Source organism: Miniopterus natalensis, chromosome 21, assembly GCF_054644295.1.
Source record: "Miniopterus natalensis isolate mMinNat1 chromosome 21, mMinNat1.hap1, whole genome shotgun sequence".
NCBI lineage: Eukaryota > Metazoa > Chordata > Mammalia > Chiroptera > Miniopteridae > Miniopterus > Miniopterus natalensis.
In genome coordinates, this window is record NC_142101.1 from 11,084,705 (window position 1) to 11,109,469 (window position 24,765).

At 41.5% G+C, this 24,765-nt stretch overlaps 1 protein-coding gene across 4 annotated transcripts; it reads right to left on the bottom strand.

Annotated features, from left to right (window-relative positions):
- Positions 1 to 116: 116 nt before the first annotated feature.
- Positions 117 to 17,521, bottom strand: HNRNPU (heterogeneous nuclear ribonucleoprotein U). Of its 4 annotated transcripts, none has more exons than XR_015716286.1 (16): positions 16,799 to 17,521; positions 15,762 to 15,873; positions 15,604 to 15,677; positions 13,462 to 13,601; positions 12,835 to 12,934; positions 12,334 to 12,446; positions 11,750 to 12,013; positions 11,331 to 11,450; positions 10,798 to 10,926; positions 10,548 to 10,716; positions 10,077 to 10,316; positions 9,609 to 9,796; positions 9,237 to 9,308; positions 3,679 to 3,748; positions 1,599 to 1,687; positions 117 to 1,033 (listed from the first exon to the last, which is right to left on the bottom strand). XR_015716286.1 is itself a non-coding variant. In XM_016201411.2 (14 exons), exons 1-14 carry the CDS (start codon positions 17,427 to 17,429, stop codon positions 3,665 to 3,667), a joined length of 2,436 nt encoding a protein of 811 aa, XP_016056897.1. In that variant the 5' UTR covers positions 17,430 to 17,521; the 3' UTR covers positions 2,511 to 3,664. The 4 variants fall into 4 exon arrangements, 2 of the variants coding, with proteins under 2 accessions (XP_016056897.1, XP_016056898.1); XR_001602355.2 differs by having other exon boundaries at positions 1,587 to 1,687; XM_016201411.2 differs by lacking the exons at positions 117 to 1,033; positions 1,599 to 1,687 and having other exon boundaries at positions 2,511 to 3,748.
- Between the last annotated feature and the right edge of the window lie 7,244 nt (positions 17,522 to 24,765).

Genomic DNA, 24,765 nt, shown 5'->3' on the forward strand with positions numbered 1-24,765 from the left:
ACATAGTATGTAAAAAATATTTTCAAACTGCCAGATTACATAGTATTACATGGACATAAATAAGACATTTATAATTCAGTCTGCTGCCATAACTTTTAAAAAAAAAGCACCCAATATCCAACCAAGTCCACAGCATTTATTCATTCAGGAAAAACTCTCCCTTTCCAAAGCAATGATAATATTTATTGTTTTAATAAATAACATTACTTTTTAAAAAAATCTTGTTAAAATATAAGCTAGAGGTCTTCCTGGTTAAGCAACGATAAATATGAAAGAGGACCGGATTATGGCATGATTGCTGGTCCTATTACTAGACTTTTATGATGAGTTTAAAAAAGTAAGAACAAGGAAATGGTGTTCTGTAGCCCCTCACAAAGGGTTAAGTAGGGCTTGTTCCAGTTCAGCTCAAGCGAGAGCATTTCTCCTCCCATGCCCACCTCCTTGTGGCTGTCCCCCTGAGGGTCAGGGTGCATAGACTATGTAGTTTACCAAATGCCATACCTACTAGACTAGTCAATGACACTGTCAAGCACCTGTCCTAACAGATTTTTATTGATCCTAATCATCTGGCAGCCACCAAAGGAAGGTCTTGGGCATTGATTAGGGAAGGTTATTAGAAAGGGAAATGCAGTTGGCAAGAACTCCTGTCCACTCTGATACAAATCAATGCTGAATGCAGTCTATGTTATTCAAATGACCATGACCAAATATTATGTTTAAAAAATTCCATGATGTGACACTTATGTTAAGAGGCAGAAGAGGAAGGCTGCAGGAGCTGGGGGGAAAAGTGATGAGTACTACTAAAATCTGATATTTAAGAAATATAGTAATATATGTTATGTTCTTAGTTTCAGTTTATAAATACATAAATTGTATTCAGTAACTAAAGCCCCTTCTAGCTCTAGCATACTACTATTACATCTTACCCGGGGTGAGAGAGAAGTCTCTCTCAGCTGGTAAAAAAATTTCCAAGATCTTCACCAGTAACAAGGTTAGTTTTCATTTTCACAGCGGAATTTCATAAATTGGAGACCTGAATAAAAACAGGAAGTGTAACATACTTATTTAGACTACTTTTTAAATATGACTTCAGAAGTTTACATGATCATCGATACTTCGTAGTTTTTTAATGAGAAAGATGTTATAAAATGTATGAAATGAATTAAGACCATGTTTAACACGCTCCAGGTCCTTTATCACACTGCTCCTGGACACGTTTGAAAGGCCTCCATGTAGGTCTTCACACTTCCACTTCTAGCCTTTCCAAACCATTTCCACTCTGCCATCCAAATTCAAGTCCCAATCAATTCTCTCTTCAGTGCACCTTAGGCCACCATGACCTGAATTCATACTCCTGCTCAAACCTTTTCATTTCACTTCAAATACCTTTCTCCCACTTCCTCTCTGTTACAGGAGGAGGCACTTTCATTGGCCATTGACTTGCTGTCAAGAACCCTATCAATTTTTATCTTAAGAGTCAACATGTTTAAGTGAATTACTAAATGTTCACTAGCAAATGGACAGAAACCAGGTTCCCTTCACATCCAAACACACACTTCAAACTTTAATCTGAAAAAGTAACCTACCTGCAGACCCACCTGGAGCCTCCAGCTGCACAGCTTCCGTCACTGTTCCGTTATTCCAAAATTTCACACTAGGTGATATAGCGTAGGTACCAGCTAAATAGCTGATTAAAATAGAATTGTGGTCATTAGTTTTAAAAACTTCTTGTGGCACATCTAGCATATCTACTTCAGCTTTCTAGTGCTTTATGCATTTCCCCCGTCCCTTGCCCCTCCCCTTTGCTTTTCCTCAACAACTAGCTTTTATATCTCAGTAAAAGGACCTCAGGGAATTAAAATTAACTTAAGCTTTTCTCTGGACTTGTGATTGATATTCACCAAGTTGGGCACCAAGAAATTTTGATTATGCCTAGTACATTATTTGATTTGCAAGCACCTCTTCAGTCTACGTACCTCTACTCCATCGCTGGTTTCCCTTTGCTTCCATTATATAATGCGAGGAGGTCTACATAATAAATTCAGGACTCCTGTTTATGCACTTTGCAGCACAGAGCTAGGGATCAAATAGGGTTTGACTCCTCCTATTCCTAGATAAAAATCTGTTGCAGATGGGGGTCAAGGCACCCCTTTAGAAGTCATGTTAATATATATATATATAAAACACTGCTTTGGGTAAGCAGAAAACCTTAGTGAGGAAAGTAGAAAAATTAAAACGATTGCTATAATTGACTTTTAACGGTCCTCTAGAATAAAGTATTTTTGGAAGCATCTTGAAATATGGTCCGGTGGTCATCAAATCAGGTCGGTGTAATATATCAATATCCTCTACCACCCAAATACTGTTCTCTTACACACTTATTTTGTGCATTAAGTTCCATTTAAAGTTCCTCTTAAAAGGGAAGCTTTAGGGATGAAAAACTTACGAAGGCATTTTTCAAAGTATTACATGAGCACTACATGTAAAAGTTTGTAACATGAGCACTACAGGTTAATATGTTGTAACAGTCTTTGAACCACTGCATTTGCCTTCCTCTTCATTTTCTAGAATCAGGATGACTTTCTCCTCAAGTATTTCTATCTTGAGAAAGCTATCAGTGGCAGTAGGAGCAAGAACTGTTCACTTTAAAAGTGTAGATCCATTTAACAGATGATACCCGTTTCCATTAAGTTCTGCCTTTGGGGGTTGGGGGGAAGAGTCAAAGTAAATGATCTGCATGGGCTGGTTTCCTAAAGGATGAATTTCCATGAAAATGGTTTTTCCACGAGGAAGAGTCATGGGAAATGAAGTGTTTTCACTGTTTAAATCCAAAGCTCATTTTGGAAACAAATGTTTTTATAATTTCGTTTTCTCAGATGAACGGTAGTAATTATGACTTTTTTTTTACTCTGCGACTGTGTTGTGGGTTCTTCAGAAGCCATTAGATTGTTTTTGGTTGACTGAATAGAACTCTTACTTCATTGAGCAAACCCTGAGCTACATTTCAAATCAGTGTAGCACCCAGGTCCTCTCAATTCACCAAAATACGGTATTATGGAGCATGCAGCAGCAGGAAAAGTAAATTTCCGCTGAGCTCCTTATCAAGTTTTAAAAGTCAGGGCAGTGAGACATTACATACTCTGGACTGGCAAATCGCACAAGGAGCCTTCTTATAACTTCATTTTACTTCCTAGAATATCACTTCATTGTCCAAAAGGATCTCAATGTCTTTCCACACTTTTCTATTTATGCACTTACTATAGAGGCAGAAAGTTTTGGGGAAACTAAGAACATAGATATTATAGACTTTTTTTCTTTTGCATTAGAATACTAAACTTAAATTCTACCAGTAGGGAGGGCACTGTAACAAATGTCTTGCAGAGAGAAACAGAATGAATTAGAATGAGGCGCTAATCTTAAAAAGGCTGGGCTCTACCTGCATATACTACCTTAAACCTATGCAAGAGGACCGCCAATTGCCACCAACTCTCCACTTCAGGTATGTGAAGGAGAAATCACCAGGAAAACACGTTTTCCTGTTATGGAACCTACCCATCTGGCTACCAAATTTCTCCCTTTCCCCCATCTACTTTAAATAAGGGGAATTTTAATTAAGGTGATCCTGGAAGCTCAATGTAACAAGTGTTAAATGTACAAGCAGCAATTAATTTGGAATACCTATTGGAATCACTGGAACACATTTAGTTGGGCCCTTTACTCTTCCACACAGCACATTCACATGGACAGACTAAGGAAAAGGAGATGAAATTTAAATCAGCACATTTTTTTGCTTTATTACTTTTCAAAAAAAAAAAATAGTGAAGTTGGAACCTTTTATATTGTACTTGACCATGACTCCCATATCTCCCTTAACTGATACCTTAATAGCTACCTTAGAAATTTAGCCTAAGATGCTATTAAAATAAGCCCTGATCGTTCTGAAGTATTGGTTTTCTCTCTTCTGTGTATTATTCCTTAACACTTTACAGCTTTCGTCACTCAAGTGAGATGTCTGTACCCGCCATCTCACTGTTCTTGATGGCCTTGGTTTTTCTTTAAATTTTATTTGGCTGGTAGTAATTTGTGGCAATGCTTCTCAAGTGCTTGGCAAGCATAGATTTACTGGACAAAACTAATTTTACTTCCGGTAACTTCACGGACTGTTAAAGGAACAGTAGGAAGAACACGCCACAAATAGTTGTGTATCTGTTAGATGCTTTGTTAGCCTCACTAGCCTTCAATCCCTGCATTCCTCCAGCACGCTGACACTGGAGCTGGGCATGCTCACGAGTAACTGCTGTGCCACAGGTATAGCACTGTGACCTGAACCTTTCTGCGCGTTTCTCTATTTGTCTAGACTGCTATTACCTCACCATTTGACTATAGTATAGTTTCCAATACCCACAGATCCAGATTTGTTTTAAAAGCAAAACCCGTTCCCTGTCAAGTTGCAAGTTAATGTTGACTCCTGGCATGAAAAGGGAGGAAAAAAAATTATAGTATCCCTAGATAATAATTAGATAATTACAGATTAAACACATGGTTAAGTTCCTTGTCCAACCTAAACCAAGCAGTGATTACGAGTGTTCTGGCCTATCAGTTATCTGCACCATTTGTTCCCCTAATACTGGATCTACAATCACAACTAAAACCACCGATTATCTACATAATGCCAAGAAATTGTACTTATTCAGCTTTCCTCATGGACAGCATTTTCCCAACCTAATCACAAAAGATGTTACATTCTTTAATTATAGGTTAACATGAGTATGATTTTCCTATTTCCAACGTGTCATCTCTTTATAGACTAAATTCCTTGGGCAAATTAAGCTTATTCAATCACCTGTATTTTTAGTCTATTGGATAGGATATGCGTAATCATCTTTGTTATCCATTCCCACTTAACTAAAGCTTTTCATGTGCCTGTGGAAACACTACTAGGTAAAAAAACAAACCTGGGAATTAGTGTAAACGAAAACACAAATGCCAAACCTACCACCTGTGTGTTTTGGTGTGGAAGTGGAGGAAATGGCAGGGCCAAGAAAATTTAGTTCTAAAAATTATCCAGAGAAAAAGCTCTTCTCCTTATCAGAAGGGTATTAATAGCTTAACTATTTTTAGATTGTTTAAGCAGTTAATGAAGATACTGTGGTTTACATAATAAATGCAAATTGCTGTTTAGAGATCTAAGGCAATTGATAGATTCTTACTCAAAGCACTAAGAGCCCCTAAAACTTACTGGATTGCCAAGCCATAATCTACTCTTGCTTTTAGTATCTACTACTAAAATGTTAAAACTTAAGTGACAAAGTTAGACTCAAATGATTTCAAGAATTTTAGGGAAAAAATGGCTTTAGAGAGAGTATCATGTTCATAATTTCAAGAGAGTATTTCGATGACTTCAGGAAGGTTGGGCGGTAGAGGATTATTGTCTGCTACAAGTTCCATCCATTTTTAAAAAAAGACATTTTATAGTTACATGTAAAAAGGAAATTATGGAAACTTTTTAAAATGTGCATTTATGTCCAAACTAACACCAAAAACTATGACTTGGACTATAAATGATGGAAGTTTATGCCTTTTTTACAAACATCAAATACTCTTATAAAACTGACAGATTTTTCTATGTCAGAGATGTCTGTACTACTGTCTAAAACTATGAAAATGCTTCATTTTCATTTGTGCAATGAGACCTATTATAAAAATGATCCTAGTATTAAAAGCCAATTTACATTGTCTATAAAAAAAAAAGTCAATTTTCACAAGCAAATATCCAATACAGAACAGATTGTCCATGAATGTAAACTCCCCAAGTAGGTGAAAAACAGTTACCTCCCCTGGAAAACTTCCAGGTACTTTTTCAAAGAAAAATGTCTTTAAGCTTTACTACCTTGTTGCTAGTGCTTAGGATATCTAGTTTGATATTTCTCATTTTCAGACAGGATCTACCCTAGGCAGATTATTATTTTGTGGACTTAATATGGCTTTTTTGTCATTTTGATGTCAAATTGATTTGACTTGTGTTTCATTTTAAGGTTTCACCTCGCTGTCTGGGTATTAAGGCCAGAAGCCGGTCCAGCCTTCTAGGTCAGAGTCAGAGCCCTCCATCAAAGGCTAGATCCAGGTAAGAAGATGCAACCCACCAGCAACAAAGAGAACTTTGTAAGTTATGTCAGTTACTCTATTTTGCAGCATTTTTTCCTTTCCTTTTAAACCTGTTTATGTTGTTAGCTGTTTTAATACTATTGTAGCTGACCAATCTGATCCAACTCTTGACTCGGCATCCGCAAACTTCCTAGTTGAAAAGCATCCCTTAACCAGTAGCAATCTCACAGCTGAGTTTTCTCTAGGTATAGTTGGGACGTTTGTTCAGCACTATATCCATTTTTATTTTGCTTGCCAAAGGAGAGGTAGGCAAGGGGAGGTGTAAATAAACCAAGTTTCTCATTCACAGATCTTACTTTGCCAAACTTTTTCACCATTTCGCTTGCTATCTGGTATCCTCCCTGTTCTGCATTTCTTACATACTTTCTAAGATTACTTCTTTTCATGTAACCACAGATATTACTATTAATTCTGACCTTGCGATTCCTTAAGTCTCTCAAATAGTGTCTGTCATTTGGTCCTTATTCTTCCACTGCAATTATTAGAATACGGGATCCTTAGTAAACAATTTTAAACTAGAAGGTATATTCAAGATTTTTTTTTAAAGGCACCTAAACATTTAGAGTACCTAAACACTAATTAGCAACAAAGTTTGAATTTTCCCCCTTGGGTTTAAAGTAAATCTATGCAATCCTGCTAATAATGTGTATTGCAAAGGAGCTCATACTAGTGACTGCCAGCAGTAAGCTAATTGCCAGAAAGACAAAAGCCCTTGAGATACTACCTTGTACTATTAAGTATTCTTATGGTAATTAGCCTTGTTCCACAAATTTCTCAACTGAAACTTCCTATACCAACATCTAGAACTCAACTCCAGCTCAGCTTGCAAAAAAATTCCTAGTAGTCTTAAGTTAAAATCTGATTGGAAGTAGCTAAAACAAAAACCTAAAGCAATCAAATAGACAAACCTAAACCTAACAGAAGCAACCTAAACACCAACAAAACACTAGACTGACGTTTTAGTTCTACAGTTTGACTCCTGATTCCTCACTTCACATTAGTGAGGGTCCTTTAGATTAAGTGTTCTGTGCAAACCCAATAAAATTACAGTTAGGGGATCTAATGTTATCACATAGCTACAGTCAAGTTAGCAGTGTTGTGTAGCAGTGAAATCAATGACTGGCTTGCATGATGGCTTCTAAAAGCATCTGTTCCCAGAGTTTCATGTATTATATATGTACATAAAATATCAGTTGTGGACAGCCATTAGCATTTTGTAAAGATGATAAACAGTGTTAACTTCTCCCAGCCATTACCTTTTCCCCTCGTTAAATGTTAAGTCATCTGCGGGGGAGGGGAAGGGAAGGATTCAACTTTACTTCATAATTAAGATCAATAGTCAGTATACATTTAAGTTTTTAAAACCTAAATGTTCCAAGTACAGAGTAAAGAATAAGCTGTCCAGAAATCACACACTTAAGTTTTCTCCTCTTGGGAGTTTTAAAAAAGGGATTTTGAACCATGATGGCGAGAATCCCAAAACAAGAGTAAAATGAATTCTTTTTATTGCAAACAAACGTCTAAATTAATTTCTCCACCCACTTTCTTTAGAAAGAAAAAGAAATCAGCAGGCTAAGGAGATACCCATTCAAGAACTGACATGATTAAAAATTAAGATATAAATGGGTGACTCACAATTGCATTAGCTTACAAAGATGGTGGAGTTAACTACTACAAGCACACTAGTTATACAGTATTTTGTGGGAGAAGGGCATACAGACATAGCTAACTTCATATAGATCCCATTAGACAACTGGATTTACAACAAGTTTTTTTAATAAGAAATGGGCAAAGCCAGCTTTCTTTTCAGAATCAAAATGCAGAACAAATGGAAAAATTATGGTATTTAACCTTCACAAGTTTGAGCCTCCACAAATAATACAACCAAGTTTTACATTTTTAACAGCCCTTCTACATACACTCCATCTTCTCTTATCTTGGTTCCAAGTTTTATCTTCATTCAATTATGCCAATTCCAATGTTATTTAAAAAGAAAAAGCCTTCCCAGTTATTGTCAGAAACTACTATTTAGCATACCCCCTCCACTACTCAGCAAACTACAGAGAGGATGGAGTGTAATATGAGCAGTACAGAGTCTTAGGCAATTCATGAGGACCACTGAGTCCTTACATGAATCTGGTTGCTAACATTTCTATTATATTGTGACAATGACTCCCGACTGTTATCTCCGTGAGAAATGGGGGGAGTAAATTCTTAATAAAAGACACCAGGTACAAAGCAACATTTTACTTTTGTTGTGATAAAAAAAAAGTCACATTTTACAGATAAAATGTAGAACCCTGAAATACTGACACATTCTCTTATCGTGCACAATGCTGAGGTTCTCTTACGATTCACTTTAAAACTGCAATTAAAAATGTACAAAAAAGAAAAGAAAAAAAAATCAACCCACAAAGCTTCTAAAAAAGGAACCCGCAGGCACTTCCTCTTGTGGAATGTTTAAAAAGTTAGCCTACTAAAGAAAACAGTCGACTTCTTGTGAAGGTTTTGGAGAAATATGTATCAGTTCGTTTTATTTGGGTATTCAATAATATCCTTGGTGATAATGCTGACTCCATGGCTTCTGACCCCAGAATTGCTGTAAGAGAAAATTTGTTTTTAAAGAAAAAACATCAATAAGCCACTCAAACTGCTTTAGGAAATGACAATGAATCTAATTCAGAGTAATTGCTGGAAACAAATTTATACCTGTCATACCTCTGATTTCTATCAAACCACATTCAGTTAGTATTAATATTCCATTATTATCAATAAACACATTACAAAAGGAAACACATCAGGACTTGGTTAGTTTATACAATTAAAGCTAGTAGTAAAAAGAACCATATGTATTAAATAATATTATTTAATTAAAAAATATTAAATTACAGCAAACACCAACCTATTTTACCTTCAAAAGATAAGATTATGGCTACGACTGCAACACAATTCACACCTTGCCCTGTAACACTTACAAACACTTCAATCCCTGGATAAGGTCTTTTTGAAGAATGATTCTTATGAACTCAAAATACAACGTAATGTACAGAAGCACATAAGAGATTACTTACACCCTGCTGCCACTGGTTGTAGCCCTGAGATTGGTTTTTATAGCCACGATTGTTTCCTCGTCCTCTGAAGTTCTAAAATGCAAAAAAAAAAAAAAAAAAAAAGTCTTTAAGAACTCAGAGCACAACTTCTTAAGTTTGTACATGGCAGGGATGAGGGACACAGAACAGAAATGAATAGTTGCTGGTTAGTGTACCTGAAAATCAAATTTAATTAAGTGGACTCACTTTACTGCCATCACTAATTGCTATGCTAATGAGTCCCTGTGCTCCCTGCAAATCTTACACAGGCTGTGCAACGTTAGCTTACTCTCTTCAGACTAATTTTATACAGATAATGAGGGATCAGTGCCTGCCCGGATCACAAATCGTTACCTGGTTGTAGTTCCCTCTGTTGGGCATTCCACCTCTGTTGTAGTTCCCCCCTCTGTTTGAATAACCACCTCGGCTGCTAAAAACAGGGCCACGAGGGTACGGATAGCCAATTCCACCACTTCCGCCTCCGCCGCCACCTCTCTGTGGCATGTTGCCCCTCCGATTATATCCACCACGATTCCCAGGAGCTAAAAACAAAAGATATTTTAGTTCACATCTCCTTTACACATGACTTACGGTTCCTTTATTTTAGGGGAAAAATAAATATTTAAAGATGAAAGTAATGTTTAATTTAACCACTGACATAACCTAAGTGTGTATACTACCAAATCACAGTTAAAACTCTAGAGGAGCTACGATCAATCTGAGGATCAAGTTTCCTGTTAAATTCAGTTAACATGTAGACCCAAATTAATTTACTTGCTTCAATCTTGAACCAAATAAAGAGAATACTCAAAATTAACTTGCCTCCTCCTCTGAAATTTCCACCACGCATATTGAACCCGCCACGTCCTCTGTGGCCACCACCTCTGTTAAACTGGTTCTTGCCGCTCTTATTCTTATTGCTCTTCTGCTTCTTCTCTGGGTGAAGAGCCTTTTTGCTCTCTTCCTTGTATTGCTTCAAAAGCTTTTGGGCCTCCTCTTTCTGAAGCTCGACATAGGTTATCTCATCAAAGCACTCAGCTACCTCTGGCAGTGTGAAGTTCCCTACAAGTAACAAAGTCAGATTAACACAGTCACAACCCTTAAATCTCCAGTTCCTGAATGGCTCTAAGTTATTCAACACACACAACACAGGACCTATCTATTCCTGGTTTACCAACACACTTTCCTAAAAGGAGAAATAAGCCAAACATACTCATTTACAAAGAGCTCCTGGAACTCCTGACAGTATCCCTGGCAGAGGGTTTAGTTCCCAATTAACCCAGTGCGCCTTGCCTTTCATCTTGAGGACCGCGTGCTCCGGCAGGTCCTTGCCCTCCACCTCGGCCTTCTTCTGTGTCCTCTGCTTATAGTCTTCGTCCTTCGGGCAGACGACAACGGCCTTTCGCTGGAAGCCTGCAAACAGGCACATTTTTCTCCTCTGGGCAGCAGCAGACACATTTGTCTTTAAAAAAATAAAAGCTTATTAATTCTACATCAAACCCAATTTTCAATTACTTTTTTCAGCTTCAAAACTACAGCTTACCTGATCCAGAATGAAATTCCGCTTCTTACGGGCAGCAATCTCAATAAACTTTCCCAGACACTGAGGAGCCCTCTGCAGCAGTGTGTTCAGTTTTCCAGTATCTGCCATTTGCTTCTTAAAACCTGCCACCTGTTTTTAAATCAGAAATTTTCTTTGAACTGGTTAATCTTAAGCTTAATATCAGCTTAAATCTCTCCCTATGGAAATACGCAACATTTTAAAATTTAAATATACTGCCTTTTCCCATTATTGCTACAAGAAAAGGGTCCCTTATCATGACTAAACCAAGACCTCCTTATGCTCTCCTATTTCTGTGGCTGCTGGATGGTAATTCAAAAAATTCTTTAGAAGCCTAGAATTTGGAAAGCAGTTTACCTTACAGATAGAGCCCACACTTAAGTAACTAATTTCACGCAGCCCAAACTCCTATTTCCCAAATACTATCAAAATAGGTTAAGGACAACAGGCAAAAGGATTAGGTACCTTCTGTCTTTCTAAAAATGCTGAGCACATGCCCTAAACATTCTACTTACCATCATTTTATCCATTATGGTATTTGTTCCCAGAATGTTGTATTTACCAGGATTTTCTGCTGCATGTTTAGTAACCCAGGTAGTTTTTCCAGCTCCTGGCAAGCCGATCATCATAACCACCTACAATGGAAAGAAATATTATTTCACTGTCTAATCAGAAGCCACCTAATTTTTTTAAAAGATTTTAATGCACAAAAACCCACTTTAGATACCTGAATTTTCACAGCACTATAACAAGGTAATTTGTGGTTGTGGAAAATTTAACACTTCACATAGATAGCTACTTAGAGAAAAATTACTGAGAGCAACAGGAATGGCACAAAGTAAATGAAAGAGACCAATCATCTAGCTCTTTTAAATGTCATTTTTGCCCAAACAAAAGCAGTGCTCAGATGCTTTAAAAAAAAAAAATCACTTACTTCACAATCTTTCTTCTCTTCAGGCCCCTTTGGACCTCTAACTCGGTCCTCCAAGGGGACATTCTGGATCAAAGTATAGTCTTCAGGTATTGGAAAATATGGCTTTTCCTTCTGACCAAAATTAAATTCAACAGCACAGTTGTGGCAGAGAACATGCGGAAAGAGTGGCCGTTCAGCAAGAATTTCCTTACTGATTTTGAAGGCAACACCAAGATCTTGTCCATTCTTTGCATAGGAGAGTTCTACTTCATCACTCTCAAAGTTCTGTTAATGGAGGGGAGTAACAGTTTTAATCTGCTTCCTGTAAGACTTCTAAAAAATGTCAAAATTCAAATGAGGAGTGAAGCTTATCTTGTGGAAACCCTCTTTAGGTTTAATATTAAGAGCTTTCTAATGGTTATAAACAATAAAACACCTATATCCAGAAGCAGAAACAGTATTGCCTTAGAAGGTAAGACTGGATTTTCAGGTCAACTTGATGTAAGTAGTTTTTAGTCAAAATCACTTAGTAGTTAATGTTGATACAGACAGCTTTCCTAGTGAATAACTTGACATTCATATATAAAAATTTAGCTATGACTTACAGCAAAACATGTGATCACATCATTTTCATCAAACTTCTCTCCATAATCTTCAGTCTCACAGCTGCATGTTTTTATCCCTTTCAGAGAATAGCCGTAAGAAAATTCTTCCTCACCTAAGGAAATAATTAACTACCATGGAGCTGACTTTTCAGAACAGTCCAACGACCCAGAATATTCGTGATGTAAGGGTTAAAATACCAAATATTCTTTCACATACACTGACTTTATAACTAGATATACAATTAATGAGAGCTAGGTGGGTTATATAGCTAGTTTGATAAATTGCATAAAATGAGTAACATTCTATCTTAACCATAAGAGAACAAAACTAAAATTGAGCATGTGCCTACTTACTACATGCTAATGTTTATTCATCTCATTTAAAACATTAACAGAATTGGACAAAAACAAGCAAAATGTTTGGAATGCCTTCTACTCTAACTACTGAAATCAGACCCTAAAAACACTCATGAGCACATAGTACTCAAATAGAAACTTTACCAAGTAACATTCCACTTGTGGTTAGAGACCAGCCAATCCGAACTTCGTGTATGTCAATATCTTTTGTATATAAATGCCTTACTGGGATCTTCTCTGTAACCTGAAAAATCAAATTATAAGCAATTAAACTGTAGGCCAAAAGACAAACCCTTGAACCCTGGCTTATTCCATTTGTACCATGGGCTAACTAACTCTTCCCTGGCTACTAACACAATGACACCCACTCAAGAACTTAAAAAATTGATACAAGGGCTTATAACTTGAAAAGGTTATTCACATTTAAAAGAACAGTACATTTTAAAACTTACATTCTCAATACTCTACCCAAAACCATATTTAACTTTTTTCCCCCTCTGGAACAAAACCAAGAAATTAACTACTTTTAAACCCTTGGTGGGTCTTTTCAAGTGACTGATTAAAAAAGGACATTTTTAATAAAAAAGCAGCTGGCTGTATATCACAAATTCTGGCATCACAAACATGTTCAACTGTTTCAAAAAAGGTTTCTAAGCCCTTCTTCTAATCCATAGAAACTTCCAAAAATAAAGTTCCACTAACACCTAATAGTGCCAGGCATATGGAAACTCACAAAGGTTCTTAAAAAACAAACCGTAAAATTGTATTCACCTTCATTTCAAAACAGACTTTGCCTTTTGACACGCCATAAGAAGCCCTTCCTCCAGCCCAAAGAAAAGCAAAACTCTCCATAGTAAGGGAAGAAGCACTGAGGCGATCTCTTGAAATTTTAAAATGTAGATCACAATTATCTGTAATTAACCAAATACCGTATTATTTCTTTTGACATCAAATGTAAATATATCAGCTATGTAGACAAAACTTGGTTATTAAATTTCTGCATGTATTTCTAAATGCTACATGGAACACTTTACATGCTATTTTAAATTTTCAGTTTTAAGCCCCACTCCCACCAAGTCACTCTTGCCAAATTACGTACTAATGTGTCAACTACCTATAAAATTAAGAAACACCAAGGCTTAACGTGTACTTTAAGTATATAAAGTAATCAAGACAGTGTGACATTAATACATACCTGCTCTGCTCTTTACCTTGATTTAGAGGCAAGCAGTAGAGGATAGCAGGAAATCAAAGTGAAGCATGCCAGAACCAGGTAGAATTTACCAGTGCCACAATAAAACTGAAGGGAGGCCATGACCAAGTATTTTTTAATAGGAGTATGAGCTGCTGATCCTATACTTTCTAATTTTAAAACACCAGGGACTCTAGATCCTAACTTGTGAAGAAGGCAGCCTCAATCTACAAAACACAAAGCTGGTTGTCTAATGCTGTTACTATTACAGCACTTTAGGTCTCCTTTCTTCAATGGGGGATTACCCACTTCCAGGATTACCCAAATCCAAAATGTCTTTAACCTAGCTACCTTTGGGTCAGTGGCTCATTAGCATGCACTTTTGAGGGAGAGCTAAAGTTAGAAAGCTGTTACTTAAGAAGTGTTTATTGATGATAAAAGTTAAATCTACAGTTTGGAATTCCCCTTACATTAGCTTTGCTCTTAAAATTCCTGACCATGACTGATAGAATTTTCAATTCAATAAATTATGTTTGATTGAACCCAGTATTGCATTTAACAAAATTGATATTCCTAGGTGACCAGCTAAAAGCCTACTTTCTAATAGTAGTGTTACCTTCTGGAATCATTGCTTCAGTATCTTGCCAATACTTATAGTTTATATTCAAGAGACTGAATTTACAAAACTTTCAAGTCAACTGACTTCTTTTCCACGTAGTTTTTTCCTTTAAAAAACTCCACTATCTCAACTACCTGGTAAAGGGTACTCAACAAGAAATCAAGAGTTTTACATCAACACTCTTACATACCTGAAGAGAAACAACTGTATTCCACAACAAGAGAACCTAAGCTTCAGCTCCCCAGGCTCAACAGGACAGGGCAGGTTGACACCTTACCTCTCATTTTTCAAGCAACTATTTCTACCCTTTGTTCTATCACTGAAAGAACTGTGGATTCTGATCAAATACTGAACCAACAAATCTTTTTGTAAATAAAAACTACAACTCTGACAGCCACGGCCCATTTAGAGGTTTGCAATACTTCCTCATATTCAATTGCAACCCAACTGGGTAAGTAGCAGTATTTACAGCGCTGCCATTGATACCATTCGCTGGTGAAGAAAGCTAGTGGCCCAGTGATAGCCCACTGCTGCTGCCCCAGGTCTTTGGAAGAAATCAACTTATGTTAAAGCAGCAGCTACTGAACTGGAATTGAGAACAAAAGAGCAGTTATTGAGAAAGTAATATTACAATCTTTTAGAATAGGGAATAAACTTGTGTGCTAATGGGAAAAGTCATTAATAAATACTTAACTAACCCAAATAGCTCACTTAATATAATTCCACAAAAAGATGAAATTACTTTATCGAAGAAGCCTATAAGGACAAGTCATAGGTAGCCTTACAAATTTCCATTAGGTAGCTAGTCCAAAGTTGGCATTGATTTTACATTCCTACAAAGAACTTTCAAGTCGTAAAAAATATTACCAAATTGCTAGAGCCTGTAAAATTATCAATACAGTACAACTGATGCTATACTAAAGAAATATTTGTTATTGGAATCTGAATAAGCCATGATCTTCCTGCCTTTAAAAAACTGTTTCCGCTTTCCAAGTTTTCTGCATTTAAGCTCAATGTACTACATAAGTTTTCTAACATTCTGAAACCAAAACCACCACATTTGATAATTGGGGGAGCAAGGGGAAGAAGCAGCTTCACTTACAAGTGTCAAGACAAACCACTGTGTCATCGAAGTGCTCATCTTCTTCTTCAACAGGTGGCTGAGGAGATTTGGCCCTGAAAGACAACATTGTCTCCTGAGGCTGCGTCCCCCCAGCGGGTAGAGTGGGCGACGAGGAAAACTCGGTAAGCATCCTCTACCTGCTATACTTGTTCTCTTCGATGTACTCAAAATATCCACGGCCATGATCTTCCCGAGGTCGTTTAACACCTCTCTTTTTATCTCCGCCTTTCTGCTCTGTTTTGCCGTCTCCTACAACACACAACACCCCTATTTAAGAGGCCAAGCCACAACACAACAGAAACAGCCCTTTTGTTTTGAGGCTCAAAAAAAGCTCCACATTTCCCTGTTCCTTTTTGTAATGGGCTTTAATCGGCGAATCAAATGCTAAGTCAGAAAACAATCAGCTTGAAATTGGACTGGAGTTAGTGACGCAGTCTAAAGACATTACAAATATCGCCAGCGTATTCGAAGATTCGAGAACCCTAACGAGCAGCGCCGCACAGGCCGAGCCCACGTGTATCCCAAAAAGAGTTCAGGAAGGGGGAGGGGACGCGCCCAGCCCGCGCGCCGGTCCTCCGCCCCGCTCCCCTCCCCCACCGGGGCCCGCGCTCCGGAGGCCGCATTGTACTCATTTTCCGCCCCGCTCTCCCCGCCCGGCCCCTCCCGCCGGAAGTGACGTCACACCGAGCCCCTAAGCTACTCGCACAATACCGCGGCCCAGAGCCGCCGAAGCGCGCCCGCCGGGGCCCTCGGGCCTCTCTCCCCTCCCCCCGAGACATGTGCCCGCACCGCGCGCACGCCGCGGCGCCACCGCGGGCCGACGGGGCACCCCCCCCCCCCCGCGGCTCCTCCCCTCCAGCGGCAGCTGCAGCTCCCCCTGGCTCTCGAGCCACATAATGGAGGCGCTGCCACCACCGTCACTCACACACACACACACACACACACACACACACACCCCCGATCCCGAGGCCTCTCGGCTAATCCGGGATTCCCCGCGCCCCTCCTCCACCGCCACCCGCGTAGCGGCCCCCGCCCGGGGCTCCCTCCCCCCGCGGGGCTCCGGCAGGCCTAGGGCTCGGTTCAGCCCGCGCGGCCTCCCGCCGCGCGCAACGTTACAACGCAGCACTCACCCGCCGCCGGTGCCCCGGGGCGACCGCCGCCTTCCACCTCTTACCTCCCGACTGCTGCTGGCCCTGGCTGGCCCCGGGCGGCGCCACCGTCACCGCGAACAGCGAGGTGGGGCCGCTGCTCTTCCCCGCGGCCTCCTTGGCGGCCCCGCGCTGCTGTTGGGGCTGTTGCTGCTGCGTCGTCGGCGGTTGAGCCTGCTGCTCCCCGTGCCCGTTCTCGTCGCCCGCGCCTTCCTCCTCGTCTCCGAGCTCATCCTCCCCTTCCTGGAAACCCTGGTCGTCGCCGTTCTCGTCCTCCGAGGCGGCCTCCTCCTCCTCCATCGGGCCCGAGTCGGCCGCCCCCGCGGCCCCGTTCTCCTCCCCTAGCTCCATCTGGTCGCCATCCAGGGCGGCGATCCCTTCCTCCTCTTCCTCCTCCTCCTCCTCCTCGTCGCCGCCAGTCGCGGCCTCCTGTTCGAGGCCTGCTCCCGAGCGCCCGGCGGAATCCCCGCCCAGGTCTAGGCTGCCGTTCCCGGGCTCCATGGAGGGGCGGCCCCCGGCCTCCTCGTTGTCCAGCGCGGCCTGGAGTCGCTCCATGAGGTCGGCCTTGAGGCCCTTATCGGAAAGGCGCCGCTTCTTGAGCTCCTCTTTCAGCTCCGAAACCTTCAGCTTTTTTACATTCACAGGCGAGGAACTCATGGTGAGGGCCCCGATTCACCGCTAGGCGCTGGCTCAAACTCGGCTCCGCTCACTCGGCCACTGGTGGCGGCTGCTGCGACTGCTTTTCGGCCCGGGCGGCGGCTGCGGCTGCGGCTGGACGTGGGTTCCTGCTGCAGAGCGGACCCGCCTGGTGTCGAACGGCGCCAATTCCTTTCACCGAGTTCGTGAGGGAGACGCGGAGACTCGCCTGGCGCGAGCGAGCACGCAACGTCCTCTCGCAGGGGCGGCGCCGCGCACGTAATATAGCCGCCCCGCCCCCCGAGCTGACGGGAGCTCCGCGCTGGAGGGAGCCGCGCGCGCGGGCGCTCGGCCCCGCCCATGGCCGTGCTTCCCTCCCCGCCCCCACCCGGGCCCGGCCGGGCGCGCGGGCGGGCGGGCGGCGCGGGGCGCTGCGGGGCGGGCCGAGCCGGCGGGGGGCAGGCGAGCCCCCTGCGCTGAAACCGAGCGGCTGCTCCGTCTGGCGGCCCCCCTGGTTCCTCGGCGGCCCCCCGCGTTTTGCTCTTTGTCTCTCCAGCCCGGAGGCCGCTTCGATCCACATGCTTTCGGTCCTCAGCTTGTCCATGTCAGCTCGAATCCCCGGCCTTCCATCTTAGATTCGCCCCGTCCAGCTATTTGTTTAAAATTCCTGATTGAAATTTTGTTCTGATTTGTACAACACGACTCGGCAGTTATTACACGCAGGGCGTTTCCTGGCGGTTAATATTGGGTTTAATTTCCCAAGTCCTGCCTGCGAATTGGACTTTAAATGGGGGCGGGCGAGGCAGAGCCTCTCGTCTCGCGCGCGGCCGGGCTGCGGGCCGGGGGGCGCGGGCCGGGGGGCGCGGGCTGGCCTCGCGAGCGCGCCCCACCCCGCCGGCCGGGCCCTGTCCCGCAGCCGGGCCTGCACTAAGAGCCGGAGGAGCCCCCCTCAGATGGCCTCTCCGGGCTTTCTGCACCCGGAAAGGCGGGCCTCCCCCAGGACGGCTCTGCAGTCCGCGCCCCGCGCCCCGCGCCCCGGGGTGAAGCCCCAGCGCCCCGCCCTGGGACGAGCCCCCCGGCCTCGCGCTGTGACCCCGCTCCCGCCCCCGCCCCCGCCCCGCTCCCGCCGGGTGCGCTTGACCCAGCCCAGCCGAGGGCGCACGCCGAATGCAGGGCTGGGATTCTGTAGAAAGACAAACAGGCTCCCTCTAGAAATCTGGGGGCTTTTTGGTGTCTTCGAAGGTTAATTTTTCTCTTTACTAAGGCGCGTGATGTTGTTGAGGTTTTAGATGCGGTGCCAGAGTTGAGATTTGTGATAAAGGGGAACATCTTAAACCCCGAGCATGTGCCAGTGTTCCACTATCTCTGACTAAGGGGGTCAATCTTAATTTGAAATTTGGGGAAATGCACATGTAAACTCTCTCCCATAGGCTAGAGTGATTTTACTGATTGTATACATTTTAAGGGTTTTTTAGTAGCTTTTAAGAATCATACATTTTACCATACAGTCATATATAAAGATGAAATATTAACACTTAGGAAATGATTTGAATGGAAATGAACAGACTCCGTACAATACTGGTAATTCTCAGTTCAAGTTAAGGAAGGCAGACAGTGTAGCACCCAAAATAGGAACCTCCACATAGTGTCAGACACTCGCCTTAGCCTTCAGTTATAATATCCTGGAGCTTGTAAACAAGTCACAAACTGGGATTTGAGCTTGCCCCTGTTCAAAAATGGGAAGAGAGCTACGGGAGGCTGACCTGTTCACAAGCTGGGTCGTTAGTCCCTTAGTGAATGAGACTGCATGGTTATGATGGTCCTTTAAGTTTATGAGTTCTTAGATACTAGCTCTATTTTTCAGTATTAGTGATATGGAAACAATTTCCATTTAACTGGAAAAAACTAAACTATGAAAAAATAAAGTTTATATGTCTAAATAATGATTTATAATCATTCTTGGTGGATTAAATCAGTTGTAACAATAAACATGAAATATAGGAAGCTCCATGGCTTTATCTCCAAGAGCTCTGCAGACTTTTTGAGCTTGAGGAAGCCTGGAGATCTTCAGTCTGCCCGTCTTACAGCCCAGGGAGCTGAGACCCTCTGTCCCACCCCAGGGCTCCTCCATTACACTGGGCCTTCTTAGACAACACTTGAAAGAAAAAACAATTTTTGTAAATATTCAAAGAAGCATCACCTTACTGTTTGTTCTTTTTATGAACGGGTGAAATCTGTCATTTGATATATCACCACTTAAAAGTACATATAATGACAATTTTACTCGTTTTTGCCTCTTTTGCTTTTAATGCTGTGATGATAGTCCTACTCTACAGAGACCAGTAAGAGTATAAATCACGTCTTCTAAATTGCTGAGGGACCTTTAAGAAACTTGAAATTCCCCTCCTTTTGGAATCCTAGAGACTACCAAGGACACAGAGTGGAAGATGGGACAGATTAATCCTCACTAGCAAAAAGGAATTAACCAATTACCTGTGGGTAACAGATCTATGAGAGGCCATTACAAAGTTGGGGTGCTCAATATAGGGCTTACACCTTGAGGCTGAACCAAAGGCATGTCCCTAAGTGCTGTAGTTTGTCACCCAATTCATTCAGCGGATATCTTTTGAGCCCCTTCTTGAAGACAGGCACTGGGCTACCAGGACTACAGCAGTGAAATATGTAATTAGGCCTTCGCGCTCTCTGGGAGTGTTAGTGAACAAATAAAATAGAGATGGTAACCAGTACTGCAGGGAAATAGAAAACAGGAGAGGGGTAGGGTGTACTGAAGTGGGGGCGAGTTTGCAGGCATAAATGGGGTGGTCAGGAAAGCCTAAGAAAAAAGGGTAACATTTGAGCATATATCTAGGAGAGGTGGAGGGAGTAGTAAATGTAGATGCCTGAAGGGAAGGACAGGAAGTGAGGTCAGAGTTAAGCAAAAGGAGGGGAGGTACAGATTGCCAGCACCCTTGCAGGTGGCTTCGTAATGACGTTAGCTTGGCCTCCATGAGAGGGAGGACATTGACAGCTTAGCAGCAGTGAAGTGACATGAACTGATAGGACTGCTAAATTTAATGCACTCAAGATTCTATTCCATTTAACTCTATTTTTTTGTATAATACAAACAAGCCCCATTGAAATTAATGAAAGCAGCAAGAAATATGCCGAGATGCATTTTCCAATCTTCTTACAAAGATGTAAGAAGGACAGCTACCTCCAAATTATTATGTATTGAAAGTACATCTTCAGAGAGACAACCAGGAAAGCCCAACTGGAAGGGAGACTGTATCAAGTTCTGGCTAAAAGTGCAAGCTTGAAAATCAGACCTGGGTTGCAGTCCCAGCTGGACCACATAGTAGCTGTGTGATCTTGCAGGAGCTGTTTATCTCTCTATGCCTGAGTTTACTCTTATATAAAATGATACCTGTTTCATGAGGTTGTTGGGAAAACTCAGGCAGGCAATGAATATAAACCCAGAGTACAGTGCTGGGCGCAGAGTAAGAGCTCAATAAATATTAGTCTTCATTAGACACACTAAGCAATTTAATGAACTGAAGAAAATCTATGATTCTATTATTAATATCTTATGTAGGAAATTATCATTACGTATTGTGTAAGTTCTCAATGAGTTGTTCATGGTAGGATGTCAGTCTGGGAAAAGGCGAATGAAGATTACCCAGGCGAGCACAGACTTTCACTTCTAGGCCCAGCACTATCCATTCTAACCAGCCCTGTGACCTTTGGCAATTTGCATGCCCTCTCTGGGGATTAGTTAGCTCATCTATAAATGAGGCAAAGCAGACCAGGTTTGTAGAGTCCCTTCAGTGAGAACCTTCTGTGAATTTCTTCTTTGCTGACTCCAAACTGTAGATGGGGGAGCACTGTTAACTTTCAAGCATCATTATTCATATTTTTGTTTTACTTGTTATATTTAAAACTTCACAGTCTCAACGCATTTTGCAATAATTAGTCGACATGAAATTTGAATCAGTGTACCATACTTTTTGAATTTTAAATGGTACAAAACGCTCCCACCTACATGAGAATTGGGTACAACAGGCTAAAAGTTTCAAAGTAAATGGTTTCTATTTGAATCATCTTGTCACTGATGTTATCAATCTCTGTCTTCATACAACTTCTGTAGAATACTATGTGCCCATTAGAAAGTTGCAGGAAAACTAGAATCGTGGTTAATAGTAAGGTATCAGGGCTTTTCTGATAACTAAAATATTTACCAGGTAAAGACTTATAGTATTTTCCAAAACTTATCTTACACAAAGGCAACCTAAGTGATGAGTTTACAGAGTCTACGCTTATCACACAATACCAGTGCCTGGCCAGTATCACAGACCCTGATAGAAAAGAATGTAGGAAATATTTAGACCATCCTGAGCTTATCCTGACGTCATAAGCTCTCTCCTCCTACATGCACCCTCAGAGCTAGTCCAAGTTCCTTGAGGGCAGGAGGCAAGATGGACTTGCCCAGCAGTGTGGGAAACAAGATGCTCAGTGATGAAAAATATCCTCCCAAAGCCTTGAAATGTACCACAGCCCTGATACACACTGATCCATTCTTCATTTTATGAGAGAGTTCTCCAAAAATCAAGTAGAGGCTGTGATAATGAGTTTACCAGAGCCTTCTTGGCATAACACCTGAAAAACAAGTACATAAATAAATAACAAGTAATTTCATACTCATCCTAAGAGTAACCAAGCCCAAGGCTGTGTACTCAAGTTCTCTATTTTTCCATGCCTCCTAATTCATTTCCTTGTTCAATGGTTAGAACACAAAGGTAGGGACTTTTTATTTTCCATTACTCTGAGCAATATTGCCAAGATGCTGGATAAATATTTTTGAGTTTATTTAGAAGGTGGTATTAAACTACTAAGAAAGTCATCCTGCTCCAGATATAAGCTCCATTGAAAAGTGTCATCCAGGATCTATCCGTTGACTATGATCTGGAAAAGCACATAGAAACGACATAGATAATAGATTACAATCGACACTGACCAATACAGTAGCCACTGAGCCATATGTAGCTATTTAAATTAAAATTAAAGATGAAATCCCTCAGTCATACTAACCACACTTCAAATGCTCCATAGCCGCTGGTCTCATACTGAACGATGCAGAATAGAATGTTTTCATCGTCAGAGTTCTTGGGGACAGTGCTGTGATAGGCTGTTCTGAAAGTACAACTTACACCAAGGAAGGAACCCTCATCCATATATGGCTCAACAGCCAGACTCAGTGGCGAGCTGGTCCTGAGAATTAGAGTAAAAGTGTGTGTTTATGTGTATTTATATCATAGTTTTATAGACACATGCACACATAGTCAACTCCCAATTCATCTATTTCTCTGCTTAACAAATATTTATTGAACCAAGTACTATCCTATGTTCAGGAAAAACAGGTATGAATGACACAGTCCCAGGCATCCAGGAGCTTGCAGTCTGGAGAAAAAGACATACTATAACCAGGATACTACTGAGATACTAGTACAGATACACAGGGAACCAGTCATTTGACCATCTGCTGAGCCATTGTAGTAGGGTTCCCATGGTGTAGGTGTGTACACATGCTTGCCCACCCACAAACATTCATGCACGCAAAACCAAAACAAAACAAAGCCTCGCACCCGCACTTAAGAAGCCAGTGTACGACATTTGCAAGTAAACAGTAATTAGCTAAGATGATCTTATGTCATATTCATAATTCTACATACAGAGCTGCCGATCATTTGCAGACTTCTGCCAGCTCACAGGTCCTTCATTAAAAGCTGGTAGGAATATAAACCTTAGGGATGTAACATACAGCATGGCCACTACAGTAAATAATACTGTATTGTGTATTTGAAAGTTGTTAAGAGTGTAGATCTCAAAGGTTCTCATCACAAAAAAATTGTTGTGGTCATTTCACAATATATACAAATCTCAAATCATTATGTTGTACATCTAAAACTAATATATCATGTGCCAATTAGAGCTCATTTTTTTTAAGCTGTTAGGGGGTTGCGGGGGTGGGGGAAGTCTAACAGAATGCCTCCTGCACTGTCCTAATTGCCTAGACCCTGAGTATAACCTTTCCTCTGTTCCCCGCTTTCACTTTGGCCCATCCAAGCACATTTTTGATGGGCTGTGTTTTAAGTCTGCTGTGTTTTGTCCTGACTCATTTATTTGTAATATTACCTGCCAATGATTGAGCGCCTGCTGTGTCCCAGCCACTGTGCTAGGCATTTGGTACCAACTATCTCTAATCCTCATAGCAATCTCATGAGGTAGGAGTTCGTCTCAATGTGTTCATACGGAAACTGAGAACCAGGGGGTTAAGGAACTCGACCAGGCTTAGTAAGTGGTAAAGCTAAGATATCAAATCGCAGTCGTCCGACTCCCATGCCAAGCTCTTTCTCCTGCACCAGTACGTTTGAGTCATTGGAGTTTCAAAGTCAAGACTGACACGTTCTGTTCCAGCAGGATTTTAAAGAATGTAGTAGAGGAGAAGGGGACAGGCAGGCCAGCAGTTATCTTATTAGAGTAGTATGTGCTGTGATAGAGGCGTGTACTCAGCTTGGGAAACAGAGCAATGGGCTTCTTAGGGGAAAAGGCACCTGAGCTGAGTTTTCAAAAGTGAGCAGGGCTGAGAGAGAGGGAAGGCCATTCCAGGCAGGAGGAACAGCCTCTGCAAGTGCATATTGGTGAGAATCAGTCCTATAGCTGCAATTCAGTCTGGCTGGAGCGTAAGGTTCAGGCCAGGAGCTGGGTAGGGGTAGGGGTGGGAAGTGGTTATTGGAAACAAAGAGGAAGATTACAAAGAACCCAGCTGAGCTAAGAAGTTGGAGCTTCATCCATTGATGGAAAAGTGGGAAGTGGGGCCACTAAAGAATTTTAAGCTGAGAGATGGTGTGATCAGGTCTGAATCTTAGAAAGATCACGTAAGCAGAAGAGTGTTGAAAACTCGCATGCCTGCCCTGCTGGGGTGGCTCAGGGGATGTTCATTTGGACTCTGACATGACCACCCAGTCTTGGCAAAGTTAAGTTATTAGCTACTTACCTCAATCTGAAATGGAGAGGTAACAGCATTTATTGAAAGACATTACAATTTAAGTTTGATAGCTCTGGGATAAACTCATAGCATTGGCTGGGTTAGTAAGCTACGCCTCTTTTGATTGGGAGTCCAGACCATGCATGGTTCATCTTTTCCCTGGAGCAGTCATTTAAGCAAATGGCCGGGAGAGATTTTTGACTCTTGAATGCTTATGTGTGCATGGGGTTCACAGCCACCGTTATTGCCAAAGGAAACAGATAACCTGGTGCTTTGCTCACATTACTTCTGCTGAAGCATCTTTCTTATTATGAA

Excerpts from the sequence above, each read along its gene's own strand:
- HNRNPU (XM_016201411.2), bottom strand. The coding sequence starts at position 17,429 with ATGAGTTCCTCGCCTGTGAATGTAAAAAAGCTGAAGGTTTCGGAGCTG. Across the intron at positions 15,874-16,798 it reads GGGCCAGCAGCAGTCGGGAG|GAGACGGCAAAACAGAGCAG; the intron begins GTAAGAGGTGGA and ends TGTGTGTTGTAG. Across the intron at positions 11,451-11,749 it reads AAGAGAAGAAAGATTGTGAA|GTGGTTATGATGATCGGCTT; the intron begins GTAAGTGATTTT and ends TTTCCATTGTAG.